Below are 21,492 nucleotides of genomic sequence, written 5' to 3'. Positions count from 1 at the left end.
CTTGTCTGTTCAGCATAAACTGCATGATGGCACTAGGGGACCAGACATAAGATATGGTTCTAAACTGGGCTTGGCACACAGGTAGGTACAGGCTTTGGCTACATTCGAAAGTTAAGCTTTCTCCAGCTTGTCTTAGCACGGTCTTTCTTTCTAAAATAGGATGGCTAGGATTTTGGGCTGAACCCTGAATTCAAAATATAGTGATAATTAGTCTTGTCTTTTGTCTCCAGACATCCTTGATATTCACCAAAGTCAAAGTCTTCACATAAAGCTTTTCAGAACCACCAGAGCATGCCAACGTATGTTTTCTCACAAGCCGAATTAGATATGCCTGGGCCTGGTATCAAGAATGTCCTTAGAAGTTTAGATTCCCGTGGAAGTGGGCACAGTGACAAGTTTAGAAAAGGTTTCCTTTTGGAACATGAACTTTTGATGTTCCTGAGAAACAGCAGCCATATGGTGATACAGAAACACAGAAATTAAATGGTTCAGGTTAAGATTCCGTCTGTATCAATTAATCACTTGAATGGCACTCCCCAAGATTTGGCTCAGACCTAAGCAGAAACATCACACTTATTAGTAACATAATTTCATTGTATAAACCACCCCAAGTTTTTCAGTGGCTAAGTGCCTCTCCACTCTAATTCACTTGAGTCTCCAGTACAAAAGAATGCTTGGACTATTTACTGCTGTTCAGGTAGCAATCCACCAAAAGCAGCTAAACCTGAAAAAATGGACACGCAAAAAAATTTTAAAATTCTATTTCCTCACATTTCGAAAGATCATATCAATTTTTTTTTCCCCAGACAACCGCCTATAAACTCAAAAGCTATGTTAATGTAATTGTATTCAATCAAATTATGATTTTTTAATTTGCTGGAAATACAGGCAACAGTATAATAACAGGGAAACAGATTCATGGTGGAAAATACACTGCAAGTGTCACCTTCTCCACATATTACACTATTAGTACGCTAAATCCTGTGAACATCATTGACTATGTAAATCGATATCTTCTACTTGACATCAGATTCCTACAAACAGCATTAATTCTTACGAAAGCTACTCATTGTTTCAAGAAGTTTCACACAATGGCCTGTGATTTTATCTACCTTGGAAAAAAAAGCCCACTTTTATAACTAAAAGTTAAAAAAAATAAAAAATATATATATAAAGGAAAGAAAGAAAGAAATGCATTAAGCAATTGTAGAAGCAAACCAACCCAACTGGGGCACCACGACCAAAGCAAGCCCTGTAATGGTATAATGACCTTTAATGAGTGTCTAGGGAAACAATACAGTCCTAGCATAAAAGACAAAGGGCAAAACCCATCATGGCTCCACTGACACTAATTCAAAATGATTTTCAGAACAACCAAAGAATGTAAGAGAGGTAATCTGATCCACCAATCTGACCTCACTTTGATTCTGGGGCCCTGCTGCTGCCATTTCTAATTGTCAAACACTCTACATTTCACATCTGCTCATATTTAATGAAAAGCTGACTCTCACCGCCATCCTTTGAGTTAACTAGCTCTGTCAAGATGGGCATCACACGACCCCTGCGCACTGCAAAGAAAACACGCTGATTTCTGTTGAAGCCTTGCCAGTGAAACATTGCATGTGTGTATATATTTTTTAATTGGAAAAGAAAAGCTTATGCTGCTTTGCAAAGAGCGCGAATCAGTATGGATTTTTGTGCTTATTATTAACAGCCAAAGGTGACCAGTCTCACAAGGGGAAGAGTGAGATCTCTGGATTCAATGGAGTGGTGAAGGGGGGAGCAGGCCCTTGAAAGACAGGATGCTAAAAACCCTCAAAGCTGTCGATATCACTTATCTTTCAAAATATAACATAGATCTAACACGTTTCTCAACAGCATTGTTTTTGGTGGCAGTAATACCATTATTGTAGAGGCTTTTGTGTTGCTCAGAAGGCAACACAATCAAAAATGTTTACTTTATCTGCCCCTGTAGCGTATTAAGTGAACTTGAAAGCTACGGTAAACCTACAAATTACGCTTTTTGTTTCCTTGCCAAACAGTGCTAATGGCAGAAACCTTACCCATTTGTAGGGGACATATGCATTTAGCCTGGGCTGGTCACTGTTAACACCAGCGCCGGGACTCAACCACAGACCCTCTGTACTAGTCTGTTAATGCAAACTGTACCAGGCACCGTGTTACTGAGGCTGTTAGGCTGTGTAAGGAACACCGCCTGCAGTGATTCTCAATCCAGGAAGGTTCATTGTTCACTTTTCTTAATAAAATACATTTTGCAATGTTATACCCTGATAAAGGTCTCTTTAAATGATTAAAAACGCCTGTAACTTAGAATGGGACTTAAAACTGGGAACCATCTCCCCTGAGGCGATGCACGAGTTGCAACCAGGTAGATAAAAAGAACATTCGGAGTTCTTATACACATATACAGAGAGAAGATTCCTGGTAAAATCTCTGCGAAATCCTACTAGAATCAGTTTAACTGACACAGTCTTCAGACAAAAAACGCTAACAGAAATCATAGGATTGTTCCATGCTCCACATTTGTGACTGGAAAAATCGTTCAAATGTCAAAAGAGTTAAAGCAAAGTCATCCACCACTCGGACTACATGCTGCAACACACAGCGGGTGTCAGAAGGCAACCGGGTGCACAATCTACTAACTACGTTACATACTATATATAGTGGAAGGCATTTTTATCTGCGATGACTTAAAGCGGACATGCCTCCCGACCAAAACCCCTAGCACTCCTTACAGATGTCTCTGAGTAATTGTATAGCTTTTCTTTGCCATTTGGGTAGGGAAGGCAAAACAGTCCCTGCCCCAAGACATAGTTTTGCCTGTTATGAGCATCTTTAGAGGATAATAAAAAAAAAAATATATAAAAAAAAAAATAATCACCATTTTATTTAACAATCTTCCTCAGTTGTTGACATCATGCTGATAAAGGAAGCTTTGGAAACCCGACCACTTGCCCAAAGAATTCATGGCTATGCAGCATTGCTCTAACTTTTCTAACTTTTCTGTCTTCTAGGGAGAAGACAGAGAATCAACTCTGATTTTTCCAAAGGGCTTCTGGGGCATATTCCAGAACGGTAATGCCCTACAGGACAGATTCTATGGTTAATTTCAAAAAATTTGCATCGGGAAGCTGGCATCAGGCTAACCCTTCTGAAAAGGCACTATGAAAAGCACAGCCCTTTTTACTGAGATTTCTATGGTTTCAGTGTTAGATGCAAGGTCCTGCCTTACTGAGGATGAAGGGTTACAAACCAAACCAAGGATAATGCTAGCAGGATAGAACGGAACTCCAGCTGCTACAGCTCAGCTACTAAGTTGTATCCCATTTATTTAAGCACTGCCTGTTGCATGCTGCTCTAGTGCCAGCACTATTAAAGCTGTCCACTCAGCACCAGCCACAGATGTAGACACAGGCCTGTTCCTCCACTGAAGCACTTATTGTTTCATTAATGACAATTTATATTGTATGAATTAAATAAAAAAAAAAGATGCCACCAAACTGCACTACTAAGGTCCTGCATGCTATTTGCAAGAGCATGCTTTATAAAGAGCACACAAAGCAAAATAATGAATTACATTTTTGGTATTAAAAATAAATTAAAACAGAAATATAAATACAGAGCTGTACTGAAATTTGGGTTTGACCTTTTGAAAAAGCATCAGCCCAGTAAAACTCACAGAACTACAATGTACGACACAAGACGGGGATGATACCACAGACACCACAGACATGGAACAGCATGTGTTGGTGTTCAAACTTACAGGCACGTAAACTGGTGGAGTAATCATTAACAGAGACAGAAGAAAGTGGGAAGGCTCTCTCAAGGGTGTCCATGTTACTATGTACACTGCCTGACATGCAAGAGCAGTCACGCTCAGAGCGTCCGCAATCAAAACAACATGCCAGTCTCATTCTCTTGTAGATGGACATCTTGGCTATAACCATGTGTTGGATGGGAGGAGAGGAAGAGCAGCAGGTTAATGGCAAGGTTATATATATAACAAGGCAGCTGGAAGGTAATTTAAGGGATTTAATACAGGCCTTAGTTTATGTTAACAGTCTTGACCCAGGAAAAAAAAAAATGCAATGAGATTATTGATAACACTTTGGCTGTACATTAAAAGTAGGGCAAAAGATAAATTGCTCTTTATTTCTGTTCAGTCTTATAGGGTGACCGCAGACGTGGGGAAGAATTGCTGTTTACACTCAAGTGTTTGGATCAAAAAAGAACATAGCAAAAGCAGAGAATCCTAAGAATATATTTTTCCCTTGGCACAATTAATACTGCTGGGCTAAAATGAAAAGAAAAAAAAAATCTAAAGTTGCTGATCCATTAGAGATTTTTGGCCCATCCTGCTTCCTGTAAAAATTGAAGACTTTTCCATGTCTATATATATATGTATGTATACACACACAAAAACACACATACACGTATATTCTTACATACACACACTCACACACATACACTATACACATACATACATATATATAAATATAATTTTTTTTCTTAAACATATGCTAATAATTTCTCTGTATTAAACTGTGCCAGGGAACTCCTTTATTGCAATAAATTACACATTACTAAAGAGTTACAAGATGTTCATAAAAATTTCTGAAAAATTTACTTTGTTTACATTGTATCTTCAGGAATTCAAATTAACTCTTGACAGAATACCAAAATTTGCCCATAGAAAAGACACAAGTAATAATGGTAAATATGCTCGACATTAAAATCAGTTCACAAATAAGGCATCACCAAAAGCACACAGAGCATTGGTCCACTGAAACATGCTGAACCAATCATTGGCATGTTTTCTGCTCTGGATTCAAAGGGAGGGCAAGAACCAGATAACTGAATGTAGAAGTAGGGGCTAATTCCAAAAGGAGTGCCAGGTTAGGACGGAACGCGTCTATCCTTCAGCCACGGGAACGTCCTCGTTGTATATTGCTGGAAATACACAGCGCCCTACTTTATAAACGCCTGCGCAATTACCGCCATGCGATTTTGTAGGTTACCCGACTGGCAGGCACGTTTAAGTCTGAAGAAATGCAAAGGCCGCTGAGATTGTTTCACATGTTGCACTGAACCAACACTTTTGGTAATGGTTTAGATTGAACTGACTCAATTATACTAAAAACAAAACAGAACACTGACGGGCAAAAACAAAACCTTAAAAGCAAATGCAGAAAGAAGGTAATGTTTCTCTGGCCTGTACCTTTGGTTTAGGATGTCTTTTTTGCATTAGGGTAATGACATTAAATTTCAAATAATTTCTCTCTTTTCTGTTTTTTCTTTTTTTCCCAGTTTCTTAATGCCACAGTCACCAGAGAAGAGGGATTGAAATCACTCAAATGGGTCAAGTCCTGTTCTAAGGCCTTGATGACTTGCCATACAGTATACTTGTCAAGCAAGGGTAACATTATGATTGTGGAAAACAGGCATTGAGGGAGATGAATGAGTGATCTCTTCAGCAGCGACTCCATTCCTCTAAAACTTTGCTCACATGACTAATGCCATGTTCTTTTAGCATCCTAGTAGAGTTATCTTACAGCTGTTCAGAAAGTCATCATGCAGCATCAGGCTTGTTCAGTGCATGGTACATCATTCCTCAGAGTTTGGCTTTTAGTAAGATGGTTTCCACTGCAGCTTTTGATGCATACACATTCAAACTACACAGAAAATTCAAAACAGCGTTTGTTTTCCCATGGTTTCCCTCCGTCTAACTCTTCCCAACACGTTCTTTAAAATTGAAAAGTTGGGCCGAAAAAGAAACGTGGAGTATGTTACCAAAATGTGGAAGTCTTTCCACTACACCTATTTTATTATTTTCACTTTGAGAAAATGAAAGAAAAATCAAGGGCATTTGTGAGACACACTAACAGTAGGTGAGGTAAAAGGCGGGCCCATTTTGTTTTAATTATAGCTGTTTTGAAGGACTTTTTCTAATCAAATGCCGTAGCAAAACACACTGCTTAGAAATTCTCAACTGCTGTGTCATTGGTTAGTAACAGTCCCTGGGTTTCACTTACTTGTAGCCATATCTTGCCAACAGTCAATGATAGGATAGGACACATTTATGAAAATTAAAAGAAATCATCCTTAAGGGCAAAGAGGGCTGAGAAGGAAAACTTTTTGTACCATTTTCATAGACTGAAACCAATAAAGTGGGAAATTTAAGCCCTTCTGTTCAAAAGGGGAAGGACTTCATGGCGCTTCTCAAAAGCAATGCCCTTTCAGGGACTGTTTTTAACTATTATTATCAGTTGTTCTGGAGATCATGCATCATTTTAATATTTCACATCATTAACATGCAGGAAACAGGCTTGGACCTGGAAATATAAGTAGCAGAAAGGACTCGCTATAAGGGTTTCAACCAGTATATAAGCAACTGCATATCAGAGCAATATATTTTGGAAAGAAAACATGCTGTTACTCGTCATTCCTTTTATACAGTCATTGTTACATTCATACCAAATACAATACTTATTTTCTTTTAAATAAAACAAAACATGGATTATTAGCAGGGATGACTAGTGACGAGATCAAAGACAAGACAGAAATGATTGTAAATGGTTCAGCCACACACGTACCATTTCCTACAGAACTTCCATAAACATTAACAAAAAATGGGAATCATCAGAGAGACAGGGGGACCTCAAGAACAGCCTCTGGGTGGGTGTTAAGTTCATTTGACACCTGCTGCACCTGCATAAGAATCAACTAGTTTCTATTCATAGAAACATTATGGATGTTGAATAGAACTTTTATTTGCAACTAGTGAAAATATAAGTTGGGACGTAAAGGGAAATTACTTCCCTATTTTCAATTGAATCATAAATGGACAAAAGGGAAGAACAGTTCCTTCTACTTAGTACGATGACAGTCCCACAGCATTTGTAAAATGAATTAGTAAAAAAATATCAGGGGAAGTTCTCATGGACATGGAAATCAGATTGCTTAAGTAATTTACTGACAAAACAAGGCGTATATGAACTAGTCATTTTGTGATTTCTTAAGAGCAAAAGGAAAGCAAAATTGCTGTCAATGATTTATAAAGTAAATCAATACTTTTAAAAACTTCCTTTTTTGCAAGTTTCCTTAGGAGGCAATAGCCTTCCATTCTAATAAGGAAGGAACGTGCCTTAGATGTCTCAGCTTCTAGCAGTGCCTTGCTTTCTGATCTCAAAAAACCTCAAAAAGTCCAGTCAAAATCTCTAGATTGTCTGGATCTGAGGTGTTACTCAGAGTTCACAATCAGTAATGAGAAATATTCCCAGCTGCAAAAATAAGCAAAGGAAACTGCAGATTATTCTCTACCTAAAATGTCAAGGAACAGTTCCTTGGTGGTTGTTTTTGTTGGTTTTTTTGTTTTTTTTTTTTTTAAAGCAAGCAGAACAAAGTATCCCTTCATCTTTGCTGATTTTTGACATCGCAGTCTCCCCCATCTTCGCACTCCACCCATCACTACAGCAGTTTTCCTTGTGACCTCAACGGTAACAAAAGGTAGATCTACGAGGACATCTAGTGGATCTCTGCGAGATCGCAGCTGGTTAAGAAGATGATGAACTGGAGGTTTCTTGACCAGCAAAATGGTGAAAAAAGGTCCCCCTACACTTAAGAATTGAAATGCATACAGGGCCATTTCAATTCCTCGAGTCCTCATGACCCACGCTGTGGGTAAAATACCAGCAGCGTTAAAGGACGACCAGACCGCTCCGATCGCCTTTTAGCAATGCTGGTTAGTGTCATGAGACCGGAATATCGAAAGGACTTCCCCCAGCACAATTTCAGTTTCCTGAAAAATACAGCAGCGTATCTTCAACTGTTTGTGAGAATTTATTTTCTCTTAACGCAACAGGCAAAGCTATCTCTCCGTTATTTAATTTTTACGGGACAACTTCGAGACCGCCAAGTCGGCTTGTTTGCGCCCTTGCAATTTTTGCAATCAAAGGCAATTGGTTCGTTGTTTGCCAGAATTCATACGGTGCTGTTCGTTGTCAAAGCTGCAGAAACAGCAGGTGACCTGAACGGACATCTTGCCCTATTTTAGCAGCTAGAAGAATGGCTCACAGGTTTGGAAGTAATGGCACATTTATAGACCATTTCATTTGAATTTTCAAATCTGGTCATGACCTCGAAGAAGACTCTCAGCCAGCGTACTCTCCAAGCTAACTGCATTTCTGAACAAACTGAAGCTATTGGGGAAATGGAAAAAAAAACCAAGTCAAAGCTACGTGACTTTTTCTTTTTAAATACCCTCTTAGCGTGAAGAGCTCTTTTATTTATTTACTACTATTTAAACTAATTTCTCTGGTCCCAAAAGGCCTCAACATAGAAACATATTTAAAATATATTGCTTCACAAAAATCCAAATTACTTCCAGCATTTTGCCTCAAAGTCAATAGGATTCATCATTTTATCCATAGAAATTAGTTTCTTTCTGGTTTATTATCGAGTATTATCGAGTATTGATTCTTCTCGTGCTGACCTGTTTCACAGTCTGCTTTTCTGTGCCTCCCCACCTTTCTGCTGTGTCACTCTACTGGCTGGAAACAGACCTTTGGAGAAGTTTCCGTTCACTGTTTGAATGCTTTCTACCACAACAGGATCGCAACCCTGCAGCGCAGTTTGCAGGCACCACGACAAGATAAACAGGAAATAATGCTAATCACCACGGAGGCCAGCACAATTCCGAGATGGGTAGCACTTTATCGTGCAACTCCGGGAGCGTCTCCTTGATTCTTTGCTAGATGCTGTGTGGCGTACAGCAGAGAGGGGAAAAAATATCTCACTCCTGATTAAGACCTGAAGTGTTATCAGAGAAGAAATTCAGAGTATCTGGTGAGGTGTTGAAAAGTCTCAGCCTCACTTACTTAAAATAGCTGCAGGTACACGGTACGGTTAGCAGCCTCGGTCTGGACCGTAATGCCTCGCTATGAAATGCTTGACCCCTCTTGCTGTTGGAAAGAACAAGCTCACCTAATGTCAACAGCGCCCTATAACCAGTACATTTCTTTGCAGTGCTCGTATTTCGAAGCAGCAAATCCTTTCCAGGTCCCAAATGCTGCGTTCATTTCAATTATCCTAACCGTACATGCTGAAAGGGGCTGATGAGAGCCTTCAGAGATCCTGTACGCTTTGAAGTGGTATGACTTAGGTTGACATGAAGTGGTCTATAAAGTTCCTATTCTGTATCTAAGAATAAAATAAAACTTTACAGCTTAGGTCCTGAAAAGTCAATGTGGCTCTACTCATGTAATTAATTTCAAAACAAGCAAGCTGGGGAAAATAATCACTGTAGCTTGTTTCCTGTTGAAAGTATCTGCAGGTTTATACGTTAAAAGTTAGCCACGCATTGAATTCATTGTCTGGCTTTACCCCCATCTCTTTTTTTTTTTTTGCCGATGGGGAGAAAGGCGCTCGCTAAGGACAGGAAGACTGCTGCGACTTTGCGCCAGCTACGCAACGGAAAGGCCAAAGTATAAAAAAATTGAACGCGGGTCTGACAACGAATCGCGCTTAATCAGGCAAACAGCGCTATAGTGGTAATTACCCCAGCCTAACCGATATCCCTGAAAATTCATGAGATATCTCTAGGATCATCTCAAGGAAATGCCACTGCCAAGATCTCGTTTTCAAATAGGGATAAAAAAAATAAAGTTTGTGGAAAAAAAGGGGGCAAAAAGGTGGAAGAGGGGAAAACTGCTGTATTTTCTTCAACGTCACCCTAATCTCCGTGGGTGTAAACGATGAGAAACTTGTGGGTATGACGTCACTGCTACATGCAACATAAATAAAGAAAAGAACCAAAATACTGAACAAAAATACTCTCTGCTAGAGAAAGACAGGTTGGACCGCACTCTGGGCTACGGGGAACCCATTTTTACTCACAATAGATCACTATCAGTGTGCAGTTAAAATATAGTAGGGGCCGTGTTCCAAGGCAGCAAGAGGAAAAATAAATCAAAAGTTTGTCAATTGTCATAGATTAAAAGAAATTCCTTCAAACACATCAATGTACACATGATATGTCCCCTCTGGGGTTCAACCCCCAACCGTTCACAGCAAACACTGTCACTGGAAAAAATATATAGAGAATTAGACCATAGCTGTTGCAACAAAATGAAAGAAACAGGAGGAGTAGGTCATCCAGTTTAGAGTTTTCATCCCAACGTGGCCGCATTTTATGTAAATATATACAGGTGTTTGGCCCCTTGCTGCAAAAACTACAGTTAAATGGAATAGGAAAGAGACTGAAAACATTAAGAAAAAAAATATTAACAATCTGCGAACAAAATTTCCACACAAGCATTTCTCTGGACAATGCGACATCAGCATTCATATGTTTTTCAGGGAGTGGGGTGGGTAAAGGGAAAGGGATGGCAAAGAAACTGCAAAAGGAAAGCGAGGTTACTTTAGTTATCCCTGCCCTTGTGGAAACGTACTGATCTGCCCTGAATTATTAATATTAGGCCTAACAGGTTTGGACAACTGGCTATGTAGGTCAGACTCCCGTTTAGACCCCAGCAGTACCACAAGCTAACGTTCAGACAGTATCTAAACTGATGTGCAACCTCGGATGCATTATTTCAAGAATGTGGTTTTCAAGTGTCACAGGAAGCTGCATTAATTAATGCCACCATAATTAAGTTTTCCATGTAAAGATACTCTTTCACATTTAATTCACCTGGAAGTGTCAATATTTTTACATACAAACTTTCATCTTACATATTTTCTGCATTCAGCTGCCTCTAACTGCTATGTTACTCGCTAATTAAAATAGATATTTATCATATAGGACTACATATATGCATGTGTGACTATTTGCAGTGCCTTTGAAAAATCAAATTGACATATTAGCTGCTGACAGATCAGTTGACAGTTTCCTAATTCAATAGGGAAAGAATTGCCTTAATTTATGCTTTGTTTTGGTTAGACTGCATTTTTAAGACCAATGATTTGTGTGGCTTACAGATGGATAACACAGTTAAGATTTTCAAAAGTGATTAGTGATTTGAAAGCTAAAGCTAAGACGTTTTATGGGAATAATAGACTGCACTAAAGACTTACCTTTAAAAAAACATCAGGTCCCATAAAAGGGATCTCAAGATTGTCATTAAAATTTGAGAGACCAAAAAAATCACTAATTACTGTTGAAAATTTTCCTTTCAGTTCTTTTGCTGATTGACAGAACTTTAAAAGCAAAGCAGTTGTATCACTCCTCATAGCGGTGAGCCCGCTCCTCGGGGGAAGCTCTCCTCAGCTGTACGGAGAGCTGCCAGCCACCGTGGCACCCGGGACCACGCGTGCGCGCAGGTGGGAACGGAGGGGGCAAGCGGAGGGAGAGGGCAGACAACGAAAGGGAAGTTTAACATTTCACTTGCACTGAGCGTTTTTATTTTCCCTTTTTCACCTGGCTCAGAGGACTCCCTCCTCAGCAGTCAGTGCTCACTGCAGCAGCTCCTACGGCTGCCTCCTTCGGCCTCACTAAGCCCATCATTTTATTTCTTCATCTGCCCAACACCCTTTCGTTCACTGGACTGACACGTGTGACCGTGCCATTTGGGACATTTCCTAGTGCTACGCGCAGAAGTCATCACGCTCACCTCTCCGCAGCCCTACTGCCGGTAATATATCCCTCGTGTTGGCTGGGTCGCGGGGTACCCTCTCTGCACCCCGGTTTCCTGGTACTGAGGAGGTCATGCTGGTTTTCAGTAATGGATAATAAAGGGCTCTTGCCCTTTATACTGTGAATTCCTGACTCCTCGCTTCTAACAGATTTCAATGAAAAGTGTAGATCCCCCATTAAAATGACAAATATTCGGGATTTTTTTTTCTTTTGTAATCAGCACATGTGTGAAAAGCATACACTATGGGAAGGAGGAGAAGAGAAGAAAACCCAAATTTTCTTTTTTTGACAGAATCAGACACAATTAAAGAGTTAACACATTTCTCTCTAACTGCTGGGTAATTTGGAAAAAAGATTGGGTTTGAGAGTTACAGGCACCCCGAGGCATCCGCAACTGGCTTTACCAGAACTTACTCAGCAGCCTCTTTGGCTTTGGCAGCAGTTCAAAGGTCACATTCTCACATGGATAAACTGTTCTTGAACAATTTTTTTCCAATATGTTAGGCAATGCATACATTCCTTCCACATCACGCATGCTTTCCATGTGCTTTGCTCTCCTTGTGTCTACAAGGAGGATAAATACCGGTTTTTAATCAGGGTTTCAGCTGCTTTCTCTCAATTTTACTACTTTGTTCCACACTCCTGTTTATTTTTTTTTTTTGCAGGGAGAGGAGTTTATTTAAAAACTCCAGTGCTGTATTTTTTCTTTTAAAAATCATCTTCAAGAATTCATCAGTTCTAGGCACCCCTTAAAGGCAGAGAAGGTCCAGTTTAGATTTTCTTCCACCCTCTAAGACAGTGCAGTGATAACACTATGACTAGATCTATAGATAAGAGAGTTTTTCCCCTTTTAAAAGTAATGGTAAAATAGACATGATCAAGCTCTTCAGCCAAACAATCTTTCAATTTTCCTAATCAGCACTTTTGAATCGTATGATCTTTTCCACAGCAGAATACCCTGGAAGGCACATAAATGTTCAGATATCCATTGAGAAATGGATCCCTAAATCCTTTTGATATCAGTATTAAAAATACATGAGCCAAACACATCTTTGGCCCAAATGTGGTTGTGATATTTCTTGCAAAAGGTCCTTTCAAAGTAATACAGATAAAGTACTAATTTCTGTATATTTATAAAAAATACAGATGCAAAATCTGATCTTGATTCCAAAACTCAATTATTTCTTTACGCAGAATTTTCCAAACAATTTAAAGAGCAGACCTAAGAACTTAACTAAATCAAATATTAGCATTGCAGCTATGGAACCTTCTGAAAGGATGTATGTAAGAGGCACTATTATTAATTTCTTCCAGACAATCCCTTCCTCCAGTAAAACTGATGGTTTATTTCAATAACAAGTTATTTCAGATGTTAGACGATAGAATATTCTTCCCTAGTATCTTCTTTTACAGAGTCATGTTCAGCAACACAGACAGAAGTTCCTTACTTTACAGAAAACTATTGAAATTACTGGATTTCTGCATGGCGTGAGTGAGAGCAGAACTTCACTGTCAGCTCATTCTTTACACAGAAACCTCGACAATTAGACCTAGCTTGATTTAATCCTTCAGGTTTTGTTAGCTTTGGACCCTAATGGACTTTTTAATGAAGAAAGAGATGCGAGTGGTGTGAAGTGTAATAAAAATACATGGACTACAGAAATGCAAATGGAACTTACTATGTTGCTGTGCTTTGATTCCTTAGCTTTTCTGTACCACTGCATAAAACAAGTAAACTCTTCTACAGATATTCCTCAAGGCTGAACAGTTCATATAAAGGAGAGGAAGGGAGCGATAGAAATATTACTTACGCCGTTTGCAGCCACATTTTTTTATCCTTTTGGGATCCGTGATGTCGTCATGACAGGCCTTGCAGTAAAAAAATGCCCTAGAGAGACAGAATGGAAAAACTGACACATTTCTTAATCCATACAAATGAAATTAGGCCCACATTTCCTCTTGTTGCAGTGCCAAATTAATGAAACATGCCAGCACTAATTTCTTTTAATCTTTGAAAAGGTTTAGACATTTAAAGTAGGAAATATTTGCTGCAAGACCATTAATTTCAAACAGGAGACTCCAAATTAGTGCTTCTTTTAATATACTTTTATTTGAAAAGTAATTGGGAGAACGAATGATAATTATGACACAGTATCAGTTCATTTGTCGTTCATCTCAGAAAAAAGAGCATCCAATGAATTTTGTCACAAATATATATATATATATATATATAAAATGAATTCTCTGTTCTTATTGGATATACCAGCTGCTTGGGTTTTTTGGTGTTGGAAAGACTGTCTAGCATTCTGGGCCCATTTTTCAGCCTGGTCACAAGCAGGACTTCATTTTGGATGCAACGAGAGATCACAAGGAGATCGATGTGATAATAACATCAGATATGATATTTAAAAAGAAATCCCAACTGAAATCAGAAGGGGAAAATCCCATCCAAATAAGTTCCTGAAGGAAAATATAAATGAAAGAACTGAATCTTTATTCAGACTGGGTTTTTTTCTGTCTTTTCTATCAGAATACAGCAGAACCATTTTGGTTTTGAACAGACAAAAAGCCAAAATTTCAAACAAAAATATGCCATTAACCATCTAGGTTTCCATTTACTGGTTTTGGTTATGAACTTCTACTCATCTATCAAATGGCTCACCCCTAGGTGAGGCACAAGGAGAACTAAGGAAGTGAGAAAGGGTAAACATTTGACTTTAGATAGGATATTCAATAAATATGCGCCAGACTGCCCACAGGAGGGTTTAATCATGCCTGCCAAGGCAACACGTCACCTAAGGCTGCCGTGACACGTTTCACGAGGATCACACAGCTGGCCTCTGGCCGGACAGTTACAGTTTCCCAGGATTCTTGCTGGCATAACAAATTAAACATACTTTTGTAACCTGCTGAAATTCCCCTGTACTTCTCCATAATTCAGGGTCCACCCGCTCCACGCCTATCCTCCCAACCCTCTCTGACTGATTACTTCTCAACACAAATTGGCAGTAAGAACCAAAGATGCCACTTTGCAACCACCCATGGATTTTGCCGCCAGTGCTGCTGCCAGTGCAGATTTAGGATGGATTGCTACAACAGTGTGGAGGTCACTGGAACAGAACAATCTACAGCCCAAAATATACAAAGAAGAATGAACAATATTAATACAAGCCTCGGACAGTTCAGCCAGGGTGATCGCTGCTAATTCTTTTTAGATTAGTTAGACAGCGTCCACCACAGGTGGTACTACATTCAAGGAAATGTTCAGAAATCTAAACTAGATAAATCTCTAACTATTTGAATTCGGTATTTAAGTTATGTTACACCTCTGAATAACAGCCCAGGTAAAGTGGCCCATCAAGAGAAAGGCAGCAGGTCTAGCGTATGAGAATACAAATTTAGATTTGTAGTAGGACCTCACTGAATGATATTAGCATATCTAAAATCAAGATAGAATGCAAGCTATTGATGGAAGATAGAAGTCCTAAATGTAGCAGACAATTTCAGCAAGAAACTTCCAGGCAGATTCTTGTTTCAGACTGTGAAATTGCCTGTTTCCAGGAAGGAAAATGTAAAATGAAAAAGCTTTCTCTGAGCACTTGTATACTTTGCTGCAGAGAGTTTCTGGTCTTCAAAATATTCACCTTCCAACAAAAAGAAAACAAACTGCCTTCAAGGAAATAGAATAAAATCTTTTTTCAAACTATGAGTTGACGTCAAGACATAAGCAGGGAGGAGGAAACTGCCTCCCATTTTTACAGTTTCTCCCCAGTCCAGCTGTAAGCCCCTGTACTGAAGAGCAACCCACTACCACAAATACTCCCCCACAGAACTTCGGGACACCAACTGGACACGGGTCACTTCTACAGATCAGGCTTCTGAAGTCCACTGCAGGACAAATGTCCTAGAGCGCACCTTCAACCCTATGTGCAAAGTCAAGAGCGAACACCTCAAGTGGCTGCTGTAATAAAATTATCCTTCGGTATAATTGGGTTGAATGAAGTGGATTGGAAGCACGTGGATTTCTGATGGAAGTACTAACATGTAAATGGATAAAGAAGAATAATGATGTAATTCATATTGTTTGTATTATATTTAAACACTCGACATTTTACATGGAGCTATTTACCTAGGCAAAATTGTTTCTAGGTGTAGTTGTTTCTAATGTGAAACTATTGTTCTAAAAATGCAAAAGTACTTCTAGCAAGAAGAGGAATTGAACATTGCCGGTTACGTTTCATTGTGAAATGTATATTTGATAAACAGGAATAGCTTTAGCTTAAAGGAGCTGAAAATTCTCCATTAGCACATAACACAAAACCAGACAAATTTAATGTTAATTTCAGGTATATAACATGTTTAATTTTGCCTTTTTAAAAAAAAATCCCCTTTTTTCCTATCCAAAAGATGATAAGTTTAGAACATTTTGCTGACTCTGATTCATAGCTCAAAAGGGTGAAATCAACACTTTACATAATTGGCTTTGTTAGTTGAAACACATCTGATAATCATTTGCTCTGCACAGAACAGCTAAGGAACGTGGTAAGGGAGGCCGCAAGTTTCTAAACAAAGCCTTCTGCAAAAAGCAAGGCAGAATTAGGAATTGTGTTTCAGCTCGCTATTAGATAAAACGTGCTAAAGGAACAATGTGTGAATTTTCTCTAAGTGTTAATAATGATCAACCTCTCCCCATTAAAAATGCTATGCCAGGTAATTTTTCCTTACAGTCTGGAATAGTTTCATAGGAGAGCATAAAATGCCTTAGGAATGAAACAAAAAGCTAGCCTCTCAGCATAGGAACGTGAAGACAGTTCTGCATATTCAAATGGAGAAAAGCGCCAGAGAGGAAAAGAACTGTACGCTGAAAGGCAGCGTTCCTGAGGCAGCGCTGGATGCAGACTCCAGAGACGGTGCCAGAAATACGAGGGGACAGGAGCACTGCTGCGCTGTCCTGCACGCTCCGCCTAGCCAAAGACTACCGTAGCTACTGCAACGAACATTCAAGTCCTCGGCGATTTCGCTGTTATGTTTTGACTTACTTTAAATATCTGTGGAAAACGTGTTGCTTGAACATTATTTTCACTGTAATTTAATCATGAAGAGTTTAGGACTTGATACAGGGTTATCACTTGAATGTTTCATCATTCCAAGTCTAGGATTTAGTTAAAACATCTACCTCGAAGAGAACACCAAGCAAAAATCAGATTCTTGATAGCATGACTTGCACCAAAAGTAAAAATTATGAGGAAGCACTCAGCTGCAAATATTCCTTTTTTCTTTTTGAAACCTTACAGAGATTGAATAATTATTCCTTTTAAAAATCCTTTTCCCACATTGCTCTTTTATTCCTTTCAAGCACGTTATAAATCCAAACAAACAAGTACACACATTTGGTCCTAAACACAACACCCTAAACCCCCTTTTCATTCAACCCAAGTCTAATACAGCCAAGCACAGCGAACCAGCGAAGTTGCCTGCAATGGTTGGGATACGCTACACACTGGTGGTTTGATTTATTATTATGAGGCCATGGAATTTGTAGCTCCAGTAAAGAAAAATGACAAGAACATAAATATTATCCTGCTAATGCAATTAGTGAATGAATATAGTAGCCTGCTTATACCAAATATTTGCTAGAGTCTATGTAAATAAGAGCTACTCTAAACCTCAAACTTGGACTGTGATCCCCGTCCTCTCTCGAAGTAGTTCCACTGAAACGAATTAATTATAGGAAATCAGATAATAATATTTGACATTTTCTAGTAGCACCCGGGGGGGGGGGGGGGGGGAGCGTCTTAATTTCTTTTCACGTCTGCTGTAAAATTATTTCATTTCCTTGATATTTAGGACTACAGTTAACAAAATGGCATGCACACGTGGTTGGTTCACTAGCGTACCAACTCAATTCCCCTGAGAATCTTTAGACAGATAACAACAAAAACCAGGTGAGGTGTTTACATGTAAAGAAAAAAAACAGAAATTAAATACTACATGTTTAAATTTAAAAAGAAAAATATATTAATTACCTTTTTACTTCTTTGGCATCACTTGCAATGAAGAATCCTAAAGTACCTTCTTGAATCTTGACATGGTTTCCAGGATTGATTAATATACTGCTCAGTGAAACAAGAACAAAAACAACAAAACCGTAAGTTTAAATTACTTTTAACTGAATGTTCCAAAACAGCTTTATTTGGCTCTGTTATAGGGGACCCACTAGTTAGGAAAGGCCGCAAGGAAATTTTAAGCCGTTCTTCCTTGAAATTTCCAATCAAATAACAGTTTCACATGCTTTACACAAAAACTTACGTTTGAGACAGCCATATGCCTCCACCTATAATCACATCATTTAAGTGTTTACATCTGTCGTCTTATGTTTTTGCATTAAATATAGACTATAGGGAATAACAAAGCCTCTCAGAAACACGATGTGTGAAGCTGAGCATTGTGACTTTCTTGCTCTGGCATGCAAAGTGGCAAAAAATTCACAATATGGTGAAAAGGGAAGAACCAGCCACCACCACTCACGACACAAAAATATCATTTATGAAGCTAAACCCTTCGATGTAAATTTTTGCCAATTTCTAGTGAAATAGAATGTTAATGGGACCCCTATCTGGACATATATTATTACTGTTTAAAATAATAAATACACACATACACTCAAGGGGAATGGTACAAGACAACCAGTCACGATAGCTGAAAAAACCATAAAATGAATAGAAGATTTTTAAAACACTGCTATGCAGCCATGGAAGAACAAAAATAACCCAACCACACTGACAGAATACCCTCAGCTAAGTTTGACGAAGGAAATGATAAACCGCTATCAAGAAGTGAGGTACTCCATGTCTCTCTATGAATTATCTTTATTTTCATGGTAATTTAACACTGGATTTTAGGTAAGGCAATTTGCAAAGTACCAAGCTAAATATGCACATACAGAGATAGATGTAAATATATTCTCTGGTAAGTTTAATTAATGTGTAATAAAGCTAAGCTTTTGACCTCCTAATACTTAATAAAGCTTGTCAAAAGTTCTCCCTTTTTTTGTCTTTTATTAAAGCTTAGCCTTTGTAAATCAAAATGTAGTAATGACACACAGAGGGAATTTACAGTAAATAAAGGCTACCAGCAATTTAAACGCTTTTGGATTTTGCAAAAAGTGATTTTGGGGAAGTGTGTGTGTGCGTATATACATATATATATAAAAAAATAAAGCACATCTCTGAACAGACATGTATTACTAAAATTTGAAGGCCAAAAATCTTCCATGTTATAGTTAGGAGGGAAAATAAGCCTCAGCAGATCTCTTATTCAAGACGTTATTTATTATCTATACATTAGTAATAAATCAATGTGACGAAAAATATACCTGAAAGCGTTATAATGAGCACATTGTTTTGTGTGATTACGCTTGCCCACAAGGCCTTACGGAAAGCATATGCGGGCTGCAAAACAAAGCGCTCATGAGTTAAGAATTAAAAGGTTGGTCACGCAGCCATAATTCAGCTCCCGTTATGAAGAGGTTATGATACAATTCTTAAATTAATAGCCACAAACTACTTTTCTCTCACAACCTGCAACTTCCTGCAGTGGTGTTTTACTGCCATTACTCCAGGCATGGCTTCATGTAGTTTATCTTCCTTTAAAATCAGCATCGTATTTTTTCTTATGTGTTTTTCTACAGCGTTCATCACTGCAGCATGCAAAAGATTCACAAATACATAATTTATTTTACAAGAAGAATGAAGATATAGTATTACCCCATTTTACAGATGAGAGATTAAGTCACTATGAGATATAGTAGCTATTAATTTGGGATGCCTACAGGCCATTTTTTTGTAAGTATTTAGCATTGCACGGCTCCATATACACCTGCTAGGGACTTCTGCTGTAAGAATGCCCAGTATTTCCAAAAGCCCAGCCTCTGGTCCCAAAATAATAAACGCTTAACCAGAAGTCATCTGTAAGAGGTTTCGTTTAAATTATTAACTCACTCTCTCACAGATGTTCTCTGGCAGAGGCTGGAACAGAAATTAAATCTCAAAGAAAACATTTACCCAGGTATCCTTCCTTTTCCTTCGTTCCCAGTTTCAAGCTTTGCAACAAAAGGGAGAGGAGACCTACAGAAAGCGGGAGCCGTCACCAGAGGAAGCAGGCTCTCCTCCACAGCGCGCTTCAGCAGCATTGCAAAGAGTGAAGCGCGATGGCGTAAATTATGCCTACGTTACGCGGGCGGATAAATGGGGTGAATTCCAGCTGCACAGCTAAACCTCACACCCGGTATTTCTTGCGTTAGCGTATTGGGCTTAAAGGTTGCGCTTGCAGCCAAAGCATTTACCTAATGAAGTTTCAAAATACAATTTCACACGTTTTAAAATGGAATAAAACAGACAAGAAAAAAAAATACTCCAAACAAGCCCACAAGACTTTCTTCATATGAAACTAGTCACTCAAGTCACAAACCAGTTGGAAAATTTGGATTCCCTGCACAAACTTTTGCCACTTGAGCAGTTCCTGACTGGTCCAGAGATGCCCTGACAGGCCACTACTAAGGGCGCTGAGACACACGCTCTACCAGAACCCGCACAGAAAAAAGTTGAGAAGGGCCTATTTTAATCCTCCGAGCCTATGTAAGCCTGGGTAAGGCACTTCTCAAGAACCAGGAGAGAATCCTTCCCGCACCAACCCTCCAAAGTCTTTCTGCCAAAACTCTCTATCATGTCCAGAACCGCATCCGTGTTTCAGTCTCCACCTCTCCTCTTCCCTGTCTGCTAGTCTTTAATCTGCCATTGTGCTGAGAATTCAGCTGTTAAACTCAAAATCTTCTAAAGGTGCTAATCTCATTTATTTCTACTCTACCGTTCCTTCTGAAATATGCAAAAACTTGGAATATGGTTACAGTTGCCTATTTTTCTTAGGCACAGATGAGTACTGCTCTGTCAGAAAATTACCTTTTTTTGCCCTTATTTTGTCCTTTGCCCTTAATCACAGCAGTATTACAGCTTTCCAGTGAAACCAGATGAACAGACATCTTCACATAGACCCACCTGTTGGGGTTTTTTTTCCCCTCATCCCATTCTTGGAGATAGATAAACCACACCCAAACAGTAAAAAGTCCTACCAAAAGCTCAACCACCTGAACTCCACAAGCCAGGGTAACCACTAGATGCCTAAACGTTCACTCCCCCAGACAGAACTTAAAATTTGACAAAGGAATAAGCAAATGAAGCAGTTCTTTTACGAGGCAGTGAACACAATGTTACGTCAGAAGTATCTGGCTTCATTTAGGGCGTAATGAATTGTGAGCATGATTTTGTATCTCAAGGTTTTCTGAGACACATGAAATCAATTCAGATGGGTCAGTGTCTAGACTTTATCTTTGTCAGATCTTACACTTCCTTCACATATACTTATTTTCACAAATACGATGTATTTATATCCACAAAATATAGACGTGGTCGCAGTTACTGCAGTATGACCCCAGCAGCAAAACATTCTGTTGGGAATAAAAATTAATTTCCCCCATCACTGTTATTGGCAAAGAGTTACAGCACAGGCTCATAAAGCTGTGGGTTTATATACACACCGATATTCAACCAGAGCAAAATCATTAATGATTTCTACTGAATCTATATGGGTTTATTAAATATGCTGCTTATTAAAGCAACGATTGAATTATTTCTTATGAGACCTGTGGTGTCATTAGCTAAAGTTATGCTTTGTTAAGTGCTCCCTCTAATATGTACAGCAAGGGAAATGTTTTTAATTAAAAGAATAGAATATAGGGAACAAAGAAGACAGCGAAAAATAAAACAGGCTTATGAGCATACCAA

General features: G+C 38.8%; 1 protein-coding gene across 14 annotated transcripts in view; it reads right to left on the bottom strand.

The window, feature by feature from the left end:
* KCNMA1 (potassium calcium-activated channel subfamily M alpha 1) overlaps window positions 1-21,492 on the bottom strand; it is a 510,997-nt gene that overhangs the window by 92,221 nt on the left and 397,284 nt on the right. For all 14 annotated transcript variants that reach the window (XM_075109777.1, XM_075109780.1, XM_075109788.1 and 11 more), the window contains 2 exons: window positions 17,680-17,766; window positions 13,465-13,541 (listed from right to left, as the gene is read on the bottom strand). In XM_075109777.1, the coding sequence (XP_074965878.1) occupies window positions 13,465-13,541; window positions 17,680-17,766 (164 nt within the window). The remainder of the gene's footprint in view (window positions 1-13,464; window positions 13,542-17,679; window positions 17,767-21,492) is intronic.

Source organism: Phalacrocorax aristotelis, chromosome 14 (genome assembly GCF_949628215.1).
Source record: "Phalacrocorax aristotelis chromosome 14, bGulAri2.1, whole genome shotgun sequence".
Taxonomy (NCBI): Eukaryota; Metazoa; Chordata; class Aves; order Suliformes; family Phalacrocoracidae; genus Phalacrocorax; species Phalacrocorax aristotelis.
The sequence above is the reverse complement of the archived record's forward strand: the minus strand, read 5'-3'. Positions and strand labels throughout refer to the sequence as shown.